This window comes from Aspergillus tanneri (genome assembly GCF_003426965.1).
Source record: "Aspergillus tanneri strain NIH1004 chromosome Unknown AapTan_9_pilon_pilon_pilon, whole genome shotgun sequence".
NCBI classification, from domain to species: domain Eukaryota; kingdom Fungi; phylum Ascomycota; class Eurotiomycetes; order Eurotiales; family Aspergillaceae; genus Aspergillus; species Aspergillus tanneri.
Window position 1 is genome coordinate 763,156 of NW_022984636.1, and position 18,428 is coordinate 781,583.

The 18,428-nt window shown below is 45.2% G+C and overlaps 3 protein-coding genes across 3 annotated transcripts; 2 read left to right on the top strand and 1 right to left on the bottom strand.

The window, feature by feature from the left end:
• Nucleotides 1–361: 361 nt before the first annotated feature.
• On the bottom strand, nucleotides 362–1,033 carry ATNIH1004_011758 (sterol desaturase family protein; the record flags this gene model as incomplete). The annotated part of the gene is made up of 1 exon (XM_033576320.1): nucleotides 362–1,033. The coding sequence occupies one exon, from the start codon at nucleotides 1,031–1,033 to the stop codon at nucleotides 362–364; it is 672 nt and encodes a 223-aa protein (XP_033420984.1).
• Nucleotides 1,034–11,741: 10,708 nt separating this feature from the next.
• ATNIH1004_011759 (uncharacterized protein) lies at nucleotides 11,742–12,887 on the top strand (the record flags this gene model as incomplete). Its single annotated transcript, XM_033576321.1, has 1 exon — nucleotides 11,742–12,887. One exon carries the CDS (start codon nucleotides 11,742–11,744, stop codon nucleotides 12,885–12,887), a length of 1,146 nt encoding a protein of 381 aa, XP_033420985.1.
• A 3,989-nt stretch (nucleotides 12,888–16,876) lies between these two features.
• On the top strand, nucleotides 16,877–18,378 carry ATNIH1004_011760 (uncharacterized protein; the record flags this gene model as incomplete). Its single annotated transcript, XM_033576322.1, has 6 exons — nucleotides 16,877–16,948; nucleotides 17,001–17,159; nucleotides 17,218–17,280; nucleotides 17,513–17,809; nucleotides 17,871–17,961; nucleotides 18,032–18,378. The coding sequence occupies 6 exons, from the start codon at nucleotides 16,877–16,879 to the stop codon at nucleotides 18,376–18,378; spliced, it is 1,029 nt and encodes a 342-aa protein (XP_033420986.1).
• Between the last annotated feature and the right edge of the window lie 50 nt (nucleotides 18,379–18,428).

The following is an 18,428-nucleotide window of genomic DNA, read 5'->3' on the forward strand; positions in this document are numbered from 1 at the left end:
CGGGAGCAATCTGGAATCTGCTGCCAATATCCAACCCTCCCCATCGGATTGTGTATATGTATTCTGTTGTCCTCCTATCGTACATTTTCACCTGCACGTTATAGACCCAAGACATGAGCGCGTCCTAAGTTTCCCATCTACAAAATCTCGACAAGGTGTCAATGCATCCCGTTGTCTCACTAACTTGGCTTCGGGATAGGTATATCAAGACCATGTGGCTCTCTTTCCAACCCGCTCATATGTGTTGACTATCTTAAAGGAATATCTATAAACTCTACTCACGGCCTAGTCTAGTGCCACATCAGCTGACTGCTTTCTTATTTAGGGGCGAGTTGTCCAATTGTCCGACTAGACTTAGGTCCTAGTTTTGGTCGTAGTGAAATTTGACCAGCCAACCTGCGAGAGTATCCGAAATGCCTAGGGCACCAAAGTTCTCTTTTGGTTGTCGATGATGCTGCCGGTGGCTCATGATGCCCGCCAAATCCCCTGAATGTGAGTACATTGCTGCCAGTAGCCCAGCAGATCCCACAATAACCATCGTCAAAACGTGTGCATCCAAAGTTCTGACTACAATCATGACAGGTAGCGCCTGGGTCAGGAAGTAGTCGAGGGGGTGCGCATAAACCACTGCAAATGGGGATGGTTTGTGGAAGGCGTGGTGGTTGAAGTGAATCAGGGCATACAATGGTCGAGTGTGCATCAGACGATGTAGTACGTAGAAAATGATGTCGAACAAAAGCACGGCGGCGGTAATATGCGTCGCGACTTCAAAAATGGGTGGCCAGTCGGTTGATACTCGGCTCAGCGTTTTCCGGGGAAACGGTGCGTCTCTGGGTCGCCCGATGAGCACGGTTAACCAGACCCCTCCAATCACCCCTACTGCGATGTGAACAATAGCTAACTGGAGGGAGCTCCGAGTCTTTTCTCCTCGGTTAATAGTTATATAGACAGCGTAGCCAATATAAACGGCCAGCTGAGTGGCTGCAATGATGCACGTCTCGATCACAAGAGGTGGAAGCTGCTTGGCTGCCATGACGAAGCAGCAGTATTCCCGCCACAAAGGCCAACGGTAGAGCAATGGAGAAAAGAAACGGCAAGAGGGACGTGGAATGTGTTATGTTGCAAGAAGCGCGAACATCTTACATTTATCTCAATTAAATTATGTCTAACTTACCATTTAGGTCTGTTTTTAGCCTGTGCGCTCACATAACATTTTGAAAAGAGTTTTATAAAGGGGTCACTCGTCCATATACGAATCTTTATATGCATGTCATAATTTGTGGGGTGCGCGTGATAAATCCCCTCTCACACCACGACAAGCAATAATAACTACCAGAGCCTTGGAGTAAATTCCCGGGAATGGAGCCAAAAATTGATCTGATTATTAACCTTTTTCCTGGATGAGGCGCAGGAAAGACCCGACTCAGTGGATGAGCTTTACGAGACGAGTGACTATGTCAAGTATTGTCGGCAGTTTTCAGAAACTCTTATGTCGGGCCTCTTACTGATGTCTAGCGCGTCCAAGAATCGTGGGGCAGGCATAATGAGCCGGATCACAGTTTCCAAGGCCTCCTGTATGTTGTAGGGGGAAGCGGTCACCAAAGTTTCTGGTAACACCGATTTAAACGGACTACAGTACTTCGCATGTATGCAAACTCGGTTTTATAATAAAGCTCCTCAAGTTTTGTAGTGATGGGATATATAATAGATATCTTCGGAATGTGTTGCATACTCATACAGTTACGCTGACCGTTGGGAAGGGATTTCCCATGGGAAATCGAAATGTGATTCCGTTCCCTTAAAATCGGGACGATTTTTTTTAAAAATTTTATATAATCTAGTTACTGTATGCTGGCCACGATATACTCGCGTATTTAGCAAAGTGCACGTTCAACACATAATCTTCGGATTTGGCGCAATTTCAAGATACATACGTGTGGACTCCTGGCTTATCCATTCGATTTCTCTGCAATAATCAGCCTGGGACATCTGGGAATCTGTGCAAAGAGCCTCCCTCAGTCTACTCTAGAATCTATATATTGCTACAACTATCGAAAAGAGATGGCCATTAACCGAGGAGAAGGCTTGCTGAGGTGGCCGAATTCAAAGTCATTGAGCACACTGAGGATCTCTCTGAGACCCAAATGCTCTTTAAAGGGACTTCGATGCCTCCCTTTTTCTTTCAAAGAAATATACTGTACCCAACTTGACTTCTACTGTACCTGGTTGATAACCTTCATCATGACCGGAAAACCTCGATTGGAAAAGCCCCGTCGATCAGAGAGCGCCCAGGCCAAAACGCAATAAAGAAGTAGGCTTAAGAAGAGCGTCTTTAAAAAGACAGCTCAATACAGTCTAGAGTGCAAATCCGATGTATTTGTAATAATGAGAACTAGGAAAAATGCCAGCGTTTTATTTTTGATTCGTCTGTGTCAGAACACTGTCTACCTTCGATGCCGGAGCTACTGAGTAGGCATATGCATCCTAAGTTCATTGCAGTTTTAACGGAGTTAGAATGCATATGTACAGTACTACACGACACCAATAAATGAGAGTCTGGAAGTCATTATCTCTGACTATGACGATCGTATGCCATCGGATCAAAAACACTACAATTTAAATACATAGGAGCTCCACTGAGAAAGATCGAGTGTAAGGCAGTTGCTTGGTGCTAACTGTTTTCTGTATTCACATGATGACTAGCTGTTTTCGATACGACTCGGCGGAATGAGTTCATTGCCGCAAATGGAAAGTAGTATGTTCAGTGAATGTATATTAAGTATTTACTTCAGCGAACTCTGGTTGAGTACTAGAGTTTCCATCTCCATTCACATGAATGCTTAGTTCAGGATTGCCAGAAGCCCTTATGCGCCGGGAATGCCAGGGGAAGCTAAAAAGGCATTCAATTTCTTATCCCTAGCCTTTCTTGAGAGAGTAACTTATTGTTGTTTTATTTTTATTTTCGTCCCCCCCTTTTTTTTTTTTTTTTTTTAAATTCTTTTTCCTGATACTGTAACTACAGACACACTGTTTAACAGCTTTTTTTTTTTTTTTGTTCCCCGTCCTTTTTTTTTTTTTTTTTTTTTTTATTTCCCCTGATCTTATTCAACATTTTTTTTTTTTTTATTCCCCCTGTGCTTTTTATTTTGTTTTTGTCCCCCCGATCTACTCTGTACACGGACATTGTTCAACACCCTTTTTTTTTTTTTTTTTTTTTTTTTGGCTAATCCCGCCTCTCCTTTTACAGCATTTTTTTTTTTAATTTCCCTCCTGTCAAGGGCTGAACCCATAGAACCTATACGATAGGTTATGTACAAAGAGGAATCATTGAAGAAGGGAAAAGGAAAAGGAAAATGAGCGGTAAACAAACAAGGGGAGTAGTCACGTGACGTGGATCGAGGGCCAATTGGCCAAAGGTGCCAACAGGGCCAACAGGGACAGTAGGGACAGTAGGGACAATAGGGACAGTAGGGACGATAGGGACATTGGCCCGAGATCTTAACACTGTTCAACACTTTTTTTTTTTTATTTTCATCCATCTTTTTTTACTTTTTTTTCTCTTCCTAATTATTGAAGCTTTATTCATCCCGGATGACTAATACGTATAGTGCCTGACGAATATGGCGACGACACGTAGGCACTCCGAAGTCATGATCCCAGATCATACGATGTGGAATCGTATGATATGGGATCCCACGGCAGTGCACTGGAAGACCTCGGTAGACACTAGGTTAAACGGTCTGCTACTTAAGTAGCAGACCAGATAGGGGAACACTTTAAGGATAGCTTAGGCAATACATTCCTTCAGAAGACTCAATAGACTTCCCTCGGTTCACCCCAGGGCCGCCATCACGGCGGCCCCTGGGGGCCCCCGTCCCCTATTCGACTGTCCCTACAGCTCATAGTGTTCTACTACCTCGTCCAGTCCCTTACCTAACCGGCCGTGTGATGAGCGATATTGCATTATTCATAGCTTCCAACACCTTACGCTTTTTATTCTGACATACTATGTGTACCATCCTACTAGCTCTTGGCTTAGAGCTGGGTGCGGGGTGAAAATACGTACCGTCGATTGATTTTGATCGAATTCTTTCTCTAACAATCCAACACAATCGTCCTGGTCGCAGCCGGTCATTATGGAAGCTCAACTGGCAGTCTTTCACCGAGACATTCCCGAAGCCTTATCGAACGAATGCTAGTACATACGCATGTGATGTATGCACCTACAGGGGGATGCAAAAAGTGTTAAGCCCCCCAGTCTGTACATACTCCGCCTACCTAGCAGCTCGTCAAATTCTGCCGGTCAAAACCTTTAAGTTTGTACATATACCAACCATTTGCTTCAATAACTTCCTTTACACGGTGAGACATTGTCTCACATAATATAATTGATTTATGTAGAGAGAGATTCATATACTCGTCTGCATGTTTTGGTATGGAGGTAGAATAGGTAGGCGGCAGGGCGGAGGGGGGCTAACACTTTTTGCGTCCCACTGTAGCACACTTTTCGGGCTCCAATGTCCCTGGCATCTATGAACCGAAGTATGCGCGCATCTTCGATGTCTTCATGCGTGAGGTATGCGCACGAATAAAAATTGTCCTCGTGGCTCTGCCGCCAAATTCTCTTCCCTTTTCATAAGAAGTGTGATTGATATCCGGCCGAGGATCAGTCGGACTCAAAAAAGGTCCTAGTTGCTCTCTGGCCCCCAACAGTTAATTTACTGCCATTTATTTGAGGTTGAACTAGCAGACGGACCTGTGGTTTAGACCCTAGATCAGAAAAAGGGCCAGCCATGTTCGATCACATCAAGACTATGGGAGAGACAGTATAACAATCTCTGTATGTGAATAAATCCTGATAAGGAGTGTGAACTGTGACAAGCAGAAGTATTTAGTCTGCTATCTGCAGTGCCACCGTTCTTTTCCTTCTCTACTTGAAGATTTAGCGATTTCTGGTGTTCTAAAGTAAGCCGAAACTGTATTCTGCTTCATGGAATGACTGGGCCTTGGTCGATAGCCTTCGGAAACTTTTCGACTGAACAAAATGTGGGCAATGGGGCTCCTCCATGGAGAGCGGAAGAAACCATTTTAAGAGCCAAGTCAAATAATTTCAGCCCTCCTTCCCTTGCTTTGATCCATATGTTGGTCTATGACTTGAGAATGTTGGTCCTCTCACTCGTTCACAGTCAACCTTACTCTTGCGTGAGACCAAAAATTCTGTTTATGCTTACCAGGTCAACAGGATGTGTCTTAACAGACCAGTCTCTGGCCAGATTGCCATATTGGGTATAGTGTTGTTATGACAGACAGATTGCTATATCAAGATGTAGTAGTACTTTTAAGAGACCAGGAACTGGTTAGATTGCTATATTAGGCTTAGTACTCTTAAGAGACCAGGCACTGGTTAGATTGCTATATTTAGGCTTAGTATTCTTAAGAGATCAGGCACTGCCCAGATCGCCATATTAGGATTAATATTCTTAGGATACCAGGTGCGGGCCAGATCGCCAAATTTAGTTTACTGTTTTTGAGTGAACAAGAACTGGTGCGGTTACCAAACTCGGTTTACTCTTTTTGAGAACCATGAACTGGTCAGATCACCAGACTGGGTTTAGGGCCTCTGACCTTCGTGGTACCGATAAGACCGACACGGACACAAGGAAAGCAGGGTAAGGCTCGGTCTACAAACGAAGGTTGGGGTCAGAATCGTGCCTCGCGAATAATTATATACGATCATGTGATCTTTGTTGTCAGAGATATAACCGAAGTAAAACTGCCTGGCGAGAATAGCATACATAGTGTTACGGTCTGGGCGTCTGGTAATCACCGAGTCATTTGTTTCCTGTATAATCCTGGTCTGTAGGGATTCAACTAGGTGATATGCTGCATTCCGAGATACTAGCTTTTATGCCAAGTTCCTTCGGGAATCGGCCGGCGTCTTTATATACAGCGGCTCGAGTAGCGCTGTATTTGGTATCCTGTTGTTCCACAGTTAGCCAGTGTTGGTCTATCGGCAGATTATTAAGGTTGATATCCTAGTTTGTTAATATTGTAGTCGATGCACTACTCTTAGCAGTGGACACAGTAAAGTTCAGTTCTCTCTTCAATATAGATGGGCTAAAAAGGCAACGATCGCAGTTTTGCAGTCGCTCATCTGTCTGATCTTGCCGTAAGTCTTGCTCTCTGAGGGATAGGGCATCTGGGCCCCCTACCAGTTTTCCTGGTCGATAATATATAAAATTATATCTGTAAGCAAAGCGGCCCATCGCATTTGTCGTTCATTTAACCGTTGTAGTTTTGTGAAGTAATTCAAGTTTTTATGGCCTGTTAGTATGTGAAAATTATTAACACTGAATAGTTCTGGTTCCTATTCATTTAGTGTATTAAAATGGCTAATAATTCCTTGTCGTTTTACCTGTAGCCTATCTGGAGGAGTCGGCTTCGACAATAGTATCTCTTTCTGGGCTAAACAGCATAAGAATAGGGGCGGTGGTAAACATAGTCTTTAGTTGCTAGAAGGCCTTCTCAATAATTCTGTTCATCTAAACTCATGCCATTTCTGCATTAATTGATTTAACGGTGCAGCGATATCCGCATAATTCCTCATAAAACGACGATAGAAGTTAGCGAACCCCAAAAAATGATCGCACAATCTTGACAGTCGTGGGGGCAGCCCATTCCAGTGTTGCTTTAACTTTAACAGAGTCCACGCGTACGACCTTACCAGCTTCAACAATAAATCCCAAATACCTGGTACTTATAACTTCAAACTCGCACTTGTCAATGTCCAATTGTAGTTCTGTCTTTGTAGTTGTTCCAATACCTTGCTAACATGGCTTCGGTGTTCGATGAGTGACCCGGATGAGAAGATTAATATATCACTGTATGCCGAAGTAAACTCGTCTAGAAGTCACGCAGAATCTAATTAATATACCATTGAAACGTGCTTGGGCCATTGGCTAAGCCAAAAGGTGTTAAGGTGTTACTAGCGATACATAAAGGCCGAACCTGGTCCGGAAGGCTGTTATCCATTCGTCTCCTGGTGAGATCCGGATCTTATGGAATACAGCAATAACATCGAGCTTGGTGAACCAGCGTGCTTTTGTAATCCGTTCCAGTGTTTCGTTAATTAAATGGAGTGGATATCGGTCCTTCTTTGTAATTACATTTAGACCTCGGTAATCACAACAAAGCGTAGTCCTCCTCCTGGTTTCTTTACTAGAAGAACCGGGGCTGCGGCAGATGAGTTCCTGACTCGTATAAACTTCTTGTCCAATAGTTCTAAAAGGGTCTTCCTGAGAACTAGTAATTCATCATGAGACATGCTGTATAACGGTCCATGTGGAAGTTCGCGAGTATTTCCATTTTCATCTTTTTCCAGTTCGATTTTATGGTCGACTCCAGCTGCACGGTGCGGTGGGAGCTTGTCAGCTTCTTCGCGGCTAAATACCGGGATGGTGGTAGTGCTGCCAGCTTAATTCTAGAGTTGGTGCATTTCTTAACTGTAAATATGCTTTCTCAATATCTTTCAAGCTCGCAGTAAAGACTTGTATCTTCTTCCTTCCCTGGCCCCCACATGTTGAAGGAGTTGGCATTAGTAGGAGCAATATTAGGGGTTCCAGTTTGGTGGTATTCGCTACTAACTTCGGTTCCTGTGCATTGGAAGACTATCTCTTATCTATCCGTAGATATATTAGCTCTTTGAGAGATTAGCCATGGGAGCCCCAGTATAATATCGTGGCCTATATCAGTCGGGGCCACGTAGAGGAATATCCTTTTTTGGCAATGGCCCCCAACATCCAGAGACATATAAGCTACCTCAGAAACGCAAATTACTCTCTGGGGCCTCCAATGAAAGATTTTTTTTTTTTTTTTCCATCTTTCAGTGGGCACATTTTCAGCTGATGGATTTAGTCTCTACGGCACCATTCATTCCCCAGTTACTAAAAATAAAAATAGATAACCACTTCAATGCAATTCTAAGTTAAACAGGATACATAAAAGACACACTCATCCCTTTTCAAAAATCCTAAGGGTAACTCTCATTTTACACACTCTTATTGTATTACCCATTGCTCTCCCTCTTTGTAACGATGCATATACATTTGATATCCCTTACTTTGTTTGCGACAACCATCTCAATCTCCCGGGCTGCTCTATCATCTGCCCAGAGTAGCTGCCAGCTGGACTGGGGCCAGTGCGTGATTAGCAATAATGGAGGGCTGTGCTGCTATTGCTCTGGCGATAAAGAGCTCCATGATTGTATTAATCTGACTCACTGTGTAGCAAACGATGGCGGAAACTTGCATGGACGTGTAAAGTATGTTATCAGCTACTCACTCATTAGATTAGAGTGGTATAATATGCTAACCTTATAAAGTGGAGAGTTTCTATCATCATGTCACATGGGTGTTTCTTTAGCACAGTTGCCTACCCTCCGCGCAATTTGCAAGCCGAATAATGAAGAAACATCAATCAGTCTAGGTATAATCTGGACTTACTAATCCATCTTCCCTTTCGTACCTGTTAAGGCTTTGCTGACTCTTAATGTACTAGAATCGATCATTGATTTTAAGGGCGATAAGCTGTCATGCTATGGGAAAACGTGGAAGTATATAACCTAGCTGATTTATACAATACTTAAGAGCCCATTTTCAAATCCTACTATATTAATCCGTATGCTACCATTGCTGTCTCTCGTAGGTATTAGCCGTAGCACACCTACGTAGGCCGCAACGAAATTTCGCAGCCCAACGCAACTTCTGAAGTTATTCAGCTATTTTTCATCACCACGAACATGCCTGAGCAATATATCGAAGTTGAAAAACGTATTATTAAGGCCTACGAAGCAGTCAGGCTCACAAAAAAAACTCAACATCGCAGCTACTGCCCGTGATTTTTAAGTGCCAGTCACGCGGCTTCGGGTAGGTTTCAACGGCCGCGACTCTCGATCAGCTCGTACGATCACCAAGCGATTAAATTAATCGCAAGAGGATGCCTTAGTTCAGTGGATTCGGCAGCTTGATTCAGTTAATCTTTCTCCCACTGCAAGCACAATTGCTCAATGTGCGAATGCTATAATCGCCCGAAGCACGAAGCCAAATCAACTCCCGCCTCCACCAGTTGATAAAACATAGGCCTATTGCTTTATACAACGCTTCCTCGTGATTTAACGCTTGTTAAGCAAAAGCCAATCGAGTGTAAGCGAATGGAGGCCGAGGATATTGGAATTGTCTCTATTTTGTGTGATAAACTTCAGCCATTTATTGAGAGAATACCACCAATATCTATAATTTTGACAAAACTGGCCTTCAAATCGTTCAAGGGAAAGCTCAGAAGGTCGTTACTAGCTCGGCATCTTGTAAAAAAGCATCAAAGATAGCTACATACAGGCCACGCGGGCCAGACAATTAATACTATTAAGTGTATCTCAGCGGCCCGCGAAGTAGTTCCTGCCTATTTTATTATTATAGGGGAGCACCACATAGAGAGGTGGTATCATGACCAGCTAACTATTCCTGGTAATTATCGATTCGCGCTCTCGCCAAAGGGCTATACTAATGGCGGGATTGCCCTTGATTGGCTTCGGTTTTTTTGATTTTCACACGAAGAAAAATAGTACAGTATTAAAAATGAGGAGCGACTTCTTTTTTTTTGACAGCCATCGATCACATGTCAAATATGGATTTCTACAATTTTGCGAGCAAAAAAATATTATACCCTTCGCCTTGTCCCACATACTACTCATCTTACTCAGCTACTGACAGCAAGCCATTTCTTACATTTAAAGCACATTTTCGAAATAAAAATAACCAGTTGGTTCGTGGGAGGGATCAGTTAACGATAAACATGATTTTTCGAGATATTGCAGAGGTCTGAGATGAGTCATTTAAATCTCATACAATTAGACATTCCTTTGCAGGTCGAGGCATTTATCCGTGGGACTTATCAAAAGTTATCCAGCCACTTATCGCAGAAGGTCTAACTCAAGTGGCCTGATAGCGAGCGTAACACACCTCCACTAAGCTCTAGTCTCACAGTATCTCCAGTTCTTACTCGAAGTGCACAAAAAAGTGTTGAGGAACCCAAGAAACTTCTTTAAAAATGAGATTAATCCTCAGCCTAGGAGCTGACTCGAGCAGTACTTTCGACGTGACCAAATCGCAGCCGAGCTTATCGCTCAAAATCAAGCCGATTTAAAGCAGCTTCTCACTCTTTCTGAGGCTCAAAAGCCTAAATTAAATTTTGAGGTCTAGGCATTAGGTCCTACAGTATTAATAAATCCGACGCTACGCATAAAATTGGGGAGCGAGATGAAAAAGAAGCCCAAAGGGGAACCAAACGAAAGGGAAAGGCCGCAGCTTTGCAGCCAGCTCACGCACAACAAGATCCTTTCGCGAATCTTATACCGGATCAGTGGGATCCTACAGATACGCAGCTTCTGCCTGCAATTTGAAAGAACTGCCTAGGCACCTCTTTCTTGTCCTTCTGGCACTTATTGGCTACCTGACGTCGATCGATGCAGTTCATCCCTTAATAAGCTATTTGCTGCATAGAAATCTCATAGCCTTTATAGCTTTTTCGAGCAAAGTATCAGCAATCGATGGAAAAAAGCCTTGGTTTTAAATTATAGGAAGTTGCTCTTTTTATGGATTTCCCTGATAAATATTATAAGGTGTTTTTCCCATGCAATTGTAGTCCTAGGACCTTGCGGCTAGAGATAGCCCTGGACAGGTCTTTCTTTGGTAAAAAAAGTATAGTACAGTAACATACTGTATGTAAGGAAAATGTTCCAGTCTCACCTGAATTTCTCTTCGATTCATTGCTCTAGTTCTGGCTGGCATGTTCGGGCACACTAATAAAGGTTTAGCACACAAGTACATAGATTGGAAATGGCCCAGTTAATACGACATTTCCCCCCCTGCCTGGCAAACTCCTTTACTCTTTGATACGTGTCAGAGTAGATTAAAATTAACTCCTATGACGTGTACATTCATACATGCTCAGGATTTTTGCTCAAGCATCACTTTATTTCATAATAGGAGGTCACACCCAATGGTGTAGGACTTGAAAGCTTACGTGTGTAGGATTGCTGGCCCAATATAGGTTCTGAATATTCCATGTCGTCTCTCTCGTTTTTATTTTATTTTAATATTTGTTCCCGTTAATGTAAAAGTTGAGGTAAAAACACTAATATATCTAAGGAATACCAGGCCACTGCGCCTAACTTTCGGTATAGAGCTTATAGGACTTGAAGTCAAGGAAGTAGAAGGCTGATCTATACTAACTAAGGAAAATCGCATACGTTGATTCAGCCGTATGAGAACATGTATGCAGTTGTAGTTATTACTCCGGACGATAAGCCTTATTACATTATTACATGGGTGATCAGCTACTGTATGTCCAAGGCAAATTTTCGTAATACATCTGAGAGAATAACCGGCAACGAACAGGCAACAGGCAGGGTATCTCATGGCGGTGATCACAAATTCGTCCGATGGAAACACTACGACCATTGCAGAAAGGCTGTGGGGCATCTGCGGCCAGCTCCCTACAATAGCTATTTAATCAAACAGGATAGTTCAAGAAACAAGAGGGAAAAAATGGCCTTTTTGCAACGAATACCAACGGCCTTACGTTTACAGAGATCCTATACCACGTCAAATGCGGGTGCTACATGCGAGCACTTTTGATTTTTCCGAAAGGCGTCCAGCCAACTCGTGTCTCTGTCAGCCAACGCAATGGAATTCCTCCAGGAGCACGGCATTATCCAGGTGTATCTGTTCCGTGGGGATCTGCGTTGTCGCCGACATGTGCAATGTGACCAGATTCCTCTGACATTCTTTCCTACCCAGGTGCTGGAACTGGGACACGATACGGCTCTCCTGGTATACCGGAGTGAGGAATCGGCCGCAGTCGGTGCAGACCTGGATCGGCTTCAGCAAGCTGTGGAGGAAGGAGGCCCTCTGATCCAGGTCAGGCCATTGCAGAGCCCGCTTCGCCCAGATATGCTCGGGCTCAATGAGTGCGCCAAATGGCTCTCTTTTGAAATTTATCCTTCTGCGTTAGATTGGTCATCGGTAGGTCGACCACCTACGCCCATCGTCCGCTTGAAGGCCGAGGCATGTCGGTCGCTGCGATATGCCATCGCAGTGTCAGGGGTGCCATCCTGCTCGATCAATTTCGGGGATTGGTACCTGGACGGCGGCCTTCAGGCACTGCCGAGGCTTCCTAGCACCCTGAAAGAGCTGGAAATTGAAGGATTGCGGGGTATTTTTTCACGCCCTGCTCTACCCACCACCGTTCCTCAGTCATCGACATCCTATCTATGGGCACAGGACCTCTGCACGAAGTTCAGTTTTCTTCAACGATTGAAGTTGACAAACTGCCACTGCTCACCGCCGGACATTGCCAATCTCCGGGAATGGCTACCTAATGTTTCTATCGTTGAGATACGCCGTGGACTACCAACGACCTTCACGGGCTTGCAGTCCGAGTGGGTTTACCAAAAGGGGCCTGTAGTCTCCGCTGAGCTCATCTCTCGTTCGGCTTTACTCCAGCACCCAGATCTATCCCACATCATCGTTAACTCCCTGAAGACGATCATTGGGTGGTATCTTAGAGGTCACCGCTACGAGTATTGCTTACGGGTATTACCGTGGGCGGCCTTGGCCGCGAAGCACAAAAAAGGGGACCTTGTTGCTCGTGTCGAGACATATTTCGCACAGTTTGCCAATGAACAGCAGCAACTCCTGCAGTGTCTATCCTGGTTAACGGATTGCCATTCCGATTCCCTCTGCAGGTTGTTGGCATATTGGGCCCGTTTGCCACGGCGGAGGATCCTGACACTGGGATCTCATGTGCTCCGGGAATTCGAGCAGGCCTAGGAGCTGTCGTGTCTGATACTCAGTGTATGAATTTCTACTGTACCTTTTTGGCATTGGACTTAAATTTAGTGGCTGGCGGTTCTGGGAATGGAGATGCCTTCTGGAGAAGGAAAATGAATATGTGCAACCCAGTATTCCTCAGAATTTCACCACGAGATTTGACATAGTACCACTACTTTTAGTATTCTTGCCCCGGGCTTAGTTTGGAATGTATAATTAAGATTTATAGCGGAATAGTGGCTAATATAATTTTATTACCTAAATATAGCTAGTACTTGTATTCAGTTCGGCTGTGGGTTTTGTATGTACATCGCTGTCACTATTCACAGTCAAACATCGTACCAGAAAGTTATCATCCAAGTAGTCATATCTGCTCAAAATGTATCGGCGAACTACCTCTAACAAGCCAGCCTACGAGTATTGGTATGTATCATTCCCTAGAGCGTGGTCACCTTATAGATAGAAAATAAGTGGATCAGTGACCAGGAGAATACCAACACATCCCAGAAGTGCAGGCCCACCCTACACCTAAGGTTTCAAACTGCATTACTTAGATTGTTCTTTCCAGTACTGGGGGCGCAGAACCCACCATAGAGACGGAAAAAAGTGCGACTGCAGCGCCTGTGATGGACCGCGGCAAGGTGTGAGCTGCCAGTGCGGATGTTACCCTATGCCTTTCTGAGTAAGCATCCCACCAACAAGCGCCAGTGGCAACACTACCTAGTTGGGTGCGCATCGGCCAGGTATGAGACCGATGGGAGGAACATGGCCAGCTGTCCAAATCCGATAAAATGGCCAGATGTGCTGGGAAAAGTCCATGGGAGAGTATGATCGTAGCCGGACCATCCTAGCCATAAAGCCCGACGGGAATCGCCCCTGGAATAGCAATGGGGAAATGCCATCAGGGCCATAGATTTATTTTTCTGTTTCAATCTACCCGAGAGCCATGGCTGAGATGCAAGTACCGCGAAGGCTCCTAAGTACTGGCCAACCAAAATAGCGATGTATGGTAAACCCCCCAATGTCAGAGGTCGTGGATTTGCTGGAAAATCACATAGTACGCGCTTAGAAGCCAGTATATCAGGCTATATATAATTGCTCGATATCAACGGCACAATCTGGTCAAACGCCAGCATCTTGAACGGCAGCGACAAGTAAGCATCAACCAGGCTGCGGATATTTACAGACACCTCATGCTCTGCGATTATGGACTTTTAAGTCCTCGTTCAAAGAGGTAATAGACAATCAACAACCTTCTTGCAGACCGCGGAGCGCGGTTGCATAAAGTGAATGTTGACTTCTCTCCTACCAGGAACTTGTGGGTGGGCTCAGGGCCCACAAGTTCCGAACTGTCTAAGAGTGTCTACTTGACCTACTCCTTCGGAGTCCTACTCTTTCCCTCTCATTCACTACCGCCCTTCATTTCAGAGAAGCGGAAAGGTCTGCTAACACAGCGCTGGCGAGTGTTAGGGACAGGCACCAAAAAGGTCCGCAAAGCATCTGAAAATCAGAAGAACAGGGAGGCTCGGAGCAAGTCCAATTATGAACGTGAACACGGTGAATCCAACCATGGAAACCACCAGCGGTGTGTCTTTCACGGAGCTCAGAGAAAGGGGCTCAGCATAGTGGTCCAAAAGCTTACCCAGCACATACTGTGGTATAACCAGGTAACTTCGTTAAGTCGTTCCAATTATTACGTTAAAATCTTATCGAGCGGTGAGCTCTATATTTCAATACCACCTGACTAATTAGACTATTGATGAAGCCATCCAAAACAACGCGAGGACACCAACCTGTGATATTCTGTACACCTTGGTAAATGGATAGATTATATCTAAAGTGGCGATCTAACGAAACATCAAATGTAGAGAAGGAAGGAAGGAAGGAAGGAAGAAAGAATTCCGTCATACAGTATAGGAAATGTGGGAAAATCTCTATGTTGTGGGTTCAACAGTGAATAATGTCTTGTGCCTCAGGCAGGGTTCGGCCCAGGCCCTGACGTGGAACGTTTGTGTTGGGATAGTGTAGGGGCGGGCCGGCTGCAAGTGCGGCCATAACTTAGGGGTAGATAGGGACTGCACTTTAGTTTAGGATTAAAGGATTTGTATCTTTTCCTGTGGCTTTGTATTTTCCTTTTACAGATCTTGCTGTCCAGCTTTAATTTCTTGGATATCTGCTCTGGCCGATTTAATGATAATATTTTGGTGTGCGATGGTTTTCTTTAGGTTGGTGATCCGATTACTGGTATTATCTGGCACGTTAAAATCCAGAAGTGACATCGCTGTGCTTTGTGTATGTGTTCTTGTCCTGACCCTATGGGCTGGTGCCAGCCTAGGCTTGTCATTATTCCTTGCTGAGGTTTCAGGCATCCATGGGCTGTTTTCGGGATTCCCGACGGGCGGAATCGCCATCGGGCCGTGATTAGCTTCCGCTTGGCACACAACCACAACCACAATGTGTGATTTGGATATTGTCAGATATACGGCTAATCCTGAAGAGGAAATAGAGTACGATTGGCGAAAAGGTCTTATTTGAATGAATTGAGCTGGTTGGGCTCTTCTTGATTGCGTTGATTATTCTGTTGTTTTCGTTGTGTGCTCCGCGGAGGTTTTACCCTATCTAGTCACATGATTCTGGTCCACCAAAGGCCATATTATTTGACAGATATCTGTCAGAATAAACTAGTCCAGATTGGGACATCATGTGAATATATATACACTCATAGAGGGTTTGGGCAGACAATCCTTCCGAATACAACCACTTCAGACCCCCAGAAAATCGAACAATATCCAGCGATCAATTCGCTATATATCGAGGGACTGTGTCCTTCCACCGAATCGAATACCGTCCGTACTGTCTATTTATCCCTCAGTGTTCTCGATTCTTACACTGGATTGCAAAAACGGTGCTCTGATAAAGTCCGCCACTACTACGCTTGCCTTTGTCCCTCGCATCAGCGATTCCTAGCCTCCATCTAGACACCGGTATAATCTTTCTGTCGAGCTCCCTTCGTAATTACATTAGCAGGCTGGTCAGAGTTGGACATGCCATAAGCAGATGTTTGGGCGTTTGGTCGTCCAGTTCGGTTCGCGAAATTTTATACGGCTGATTCTCCCCATAAACACTTGTATAAGCACTTAGCTGGTTACCTTTCGGAGGCTCCCCAGCACCGCAGGACGCCCTTCTCTGGCGCCTTGAGCAGTCGCTTAGTTGGTCGTCCTGCCCTTGCCCGTTGCCATGCCCTTGGACACTTTTGCCTTTGACTCGTCCCTGATCCTGCGCTTAGTAGGCCATTACAGCATGACTAGTTGTTGTTCTTGTAAGGGTCCTCGTTGCGCTGTATTCTTGGCGAGCTGGTCAGCTGCCTCATTCCCAGGCATGCCCTGATGGGCCAGGGTCCACCGCAGTGTCACCCAGATTTTTTGCCCTTCACACCGACGGAGCAGCTCTAAGCATTCCCGTATGATCTCCTGTCCAGAGGCTAATCGAGTCCGATGGAGCGCTTTCAGAGCCGCATAGCTGCCAGGGAATATCTAGTTCGACACTATTTCAAATGACTTACTCCTAAAGGAAAATTGGAACAAAATCAATTTTGTGATCTCGCACTCGTAGAAGTAGATGAGAGAATTGATTGAAATAACTCTTGGGTCGGGTATTTACTATAATTGTACTGTAACATCAAGACTACCGCCAGGAGGACAGGGAAACTTAGGATAAACAATCGTAAGTGATCATTAGTGAAGCGGATAAAGCTAAGTTGCCTCTATTTTCTTTACCCGCACTTCCTTTTAAACCCTCCCTCCCCTTTTCCTTTTTTAACCAAACAAGGCTTGCGCAAGGCGACATCGGTTAAAAGCAGCTCACAACAGGAAAGGGACTACATAAAGTCCGAGAAAAATTAGTCAATTATTAATTGCGGATCCACATAAATAGTGGTCCTATTTACCAACCTAGTTCCGCCTGTCACGATTAATTTTGCACTGGACGCAATGAACCCTAAAATTCTTACACAATATCTACTGGCAACAACGGATGTAATCAGTGATGGGGAATTGAAGATAGTAAGAGAAAATATGTTTTAATACATCATAGTTAGTACTGACACCTACCAAGACAGGGATCAGCTGCCAATCGACAAAGTACGATATTCAGAAATATGAAATCATTCATCCTATACATTTCCTTCAGAAGCACCAGTTCAGCTACCGGTACAAAACCGGCTGCTCCAATATTGCTACATGGAAAGAGGCAGGTGTTTATCTGTGTCATGAAGTATGTCGAGATTTAGTTTGTATTGATCTTGGAGAATACTATTCTAACTTGTTGACAGGGGCCGAATGCCATAATGGTTGACTCGAGGGAGATAGGCAGACTTGCAGAAGTTGGTAACAACGTTTGTCCGGCTTCACTATCTACCGTGAAAATATGGACAGATCAGGATGTGGTTGTACACTTATCGAAGCCGTTTTGATGTAGTCTTAATACTGTAGATCGGAGTCATCGGACTGAGTGCTTGCGATTAATCTTATTGCGCTTTACCTCTATTACCGTGTGTGAGAGCTCCTGGACAATGGCGCCTCTAGGACGGGGCAGTCACCAATTCATTTACTAGACGACAGTAATAGGAATGGCATGTGAATGATGCAGCAGACACCAGCGGATTTGTAGTCGATGAATGCTGTAAACACGATGTAGAAAATACGTCGCATGCATTGTCCGTGCAATTCAAATCCTACCCATCGTCTTCAGCATATAATTCCATGGCCGCCAGGCCTATCGGTTCGGTGGCTGGCCGGTTCTCGGAACTGAAGGTGGCCTCTGAGGCGTCAGACACCTGGCTGGGCCGATGCGGCTGGCGCGGCCCTTCCCGATCGCCAACATGGCCCACGAGGAAGGGCCGCGTACTGGAGAGGCTGGACACTGTTAGTGATGCGCTAGTCGGTTGGGCGCGGAATCAAATTCTCTGGCTGAAGTGGTCAATAGGGGCGAGACGAAGCCGTAGCTGGAGGCATCGCTCGCCGTCGGACTGGGCGAGGGGTTGTTGAACGGGGTCGACAGTTCAACGGGAGGGGCGGTACTGTGGTCTAGCAGTCAGATATATATCAATACATAAGTAGGGAGGGAGAATACCGTGCATCTCGTAGATGAGATTGCTGTCTGCCTCGATGGTTCGCGGCGAAGTGGCTGTGACGACGGACTGATCGATCGGCGGACTTATTCGGATGCTACGTTTAGTAACTACCGACGCCGTCGTGCCCGTCAATTTGGGCCCATCCTCTATCCCCGGCTTGTCCGCGTACATCCATCGCATGATATGCGATTTCTTGCCCTCGCTCGTCATCTGCGATCCACGGCGCGCATGACGACGACGACGGAAACACCAGAGGGCAACGGCACTCCCGACGAGCAGCAGCCCCAGGACGACACTGATTATGGCACCGGGCCGCCAAGTGTGGACTTCTTGTCGGCACGGCGGAGACGGTGCGGGTAGAAGTGCTGCCGTTGTCGGTGCGGTTGTAGGATACCACGAGGAGATAGTTT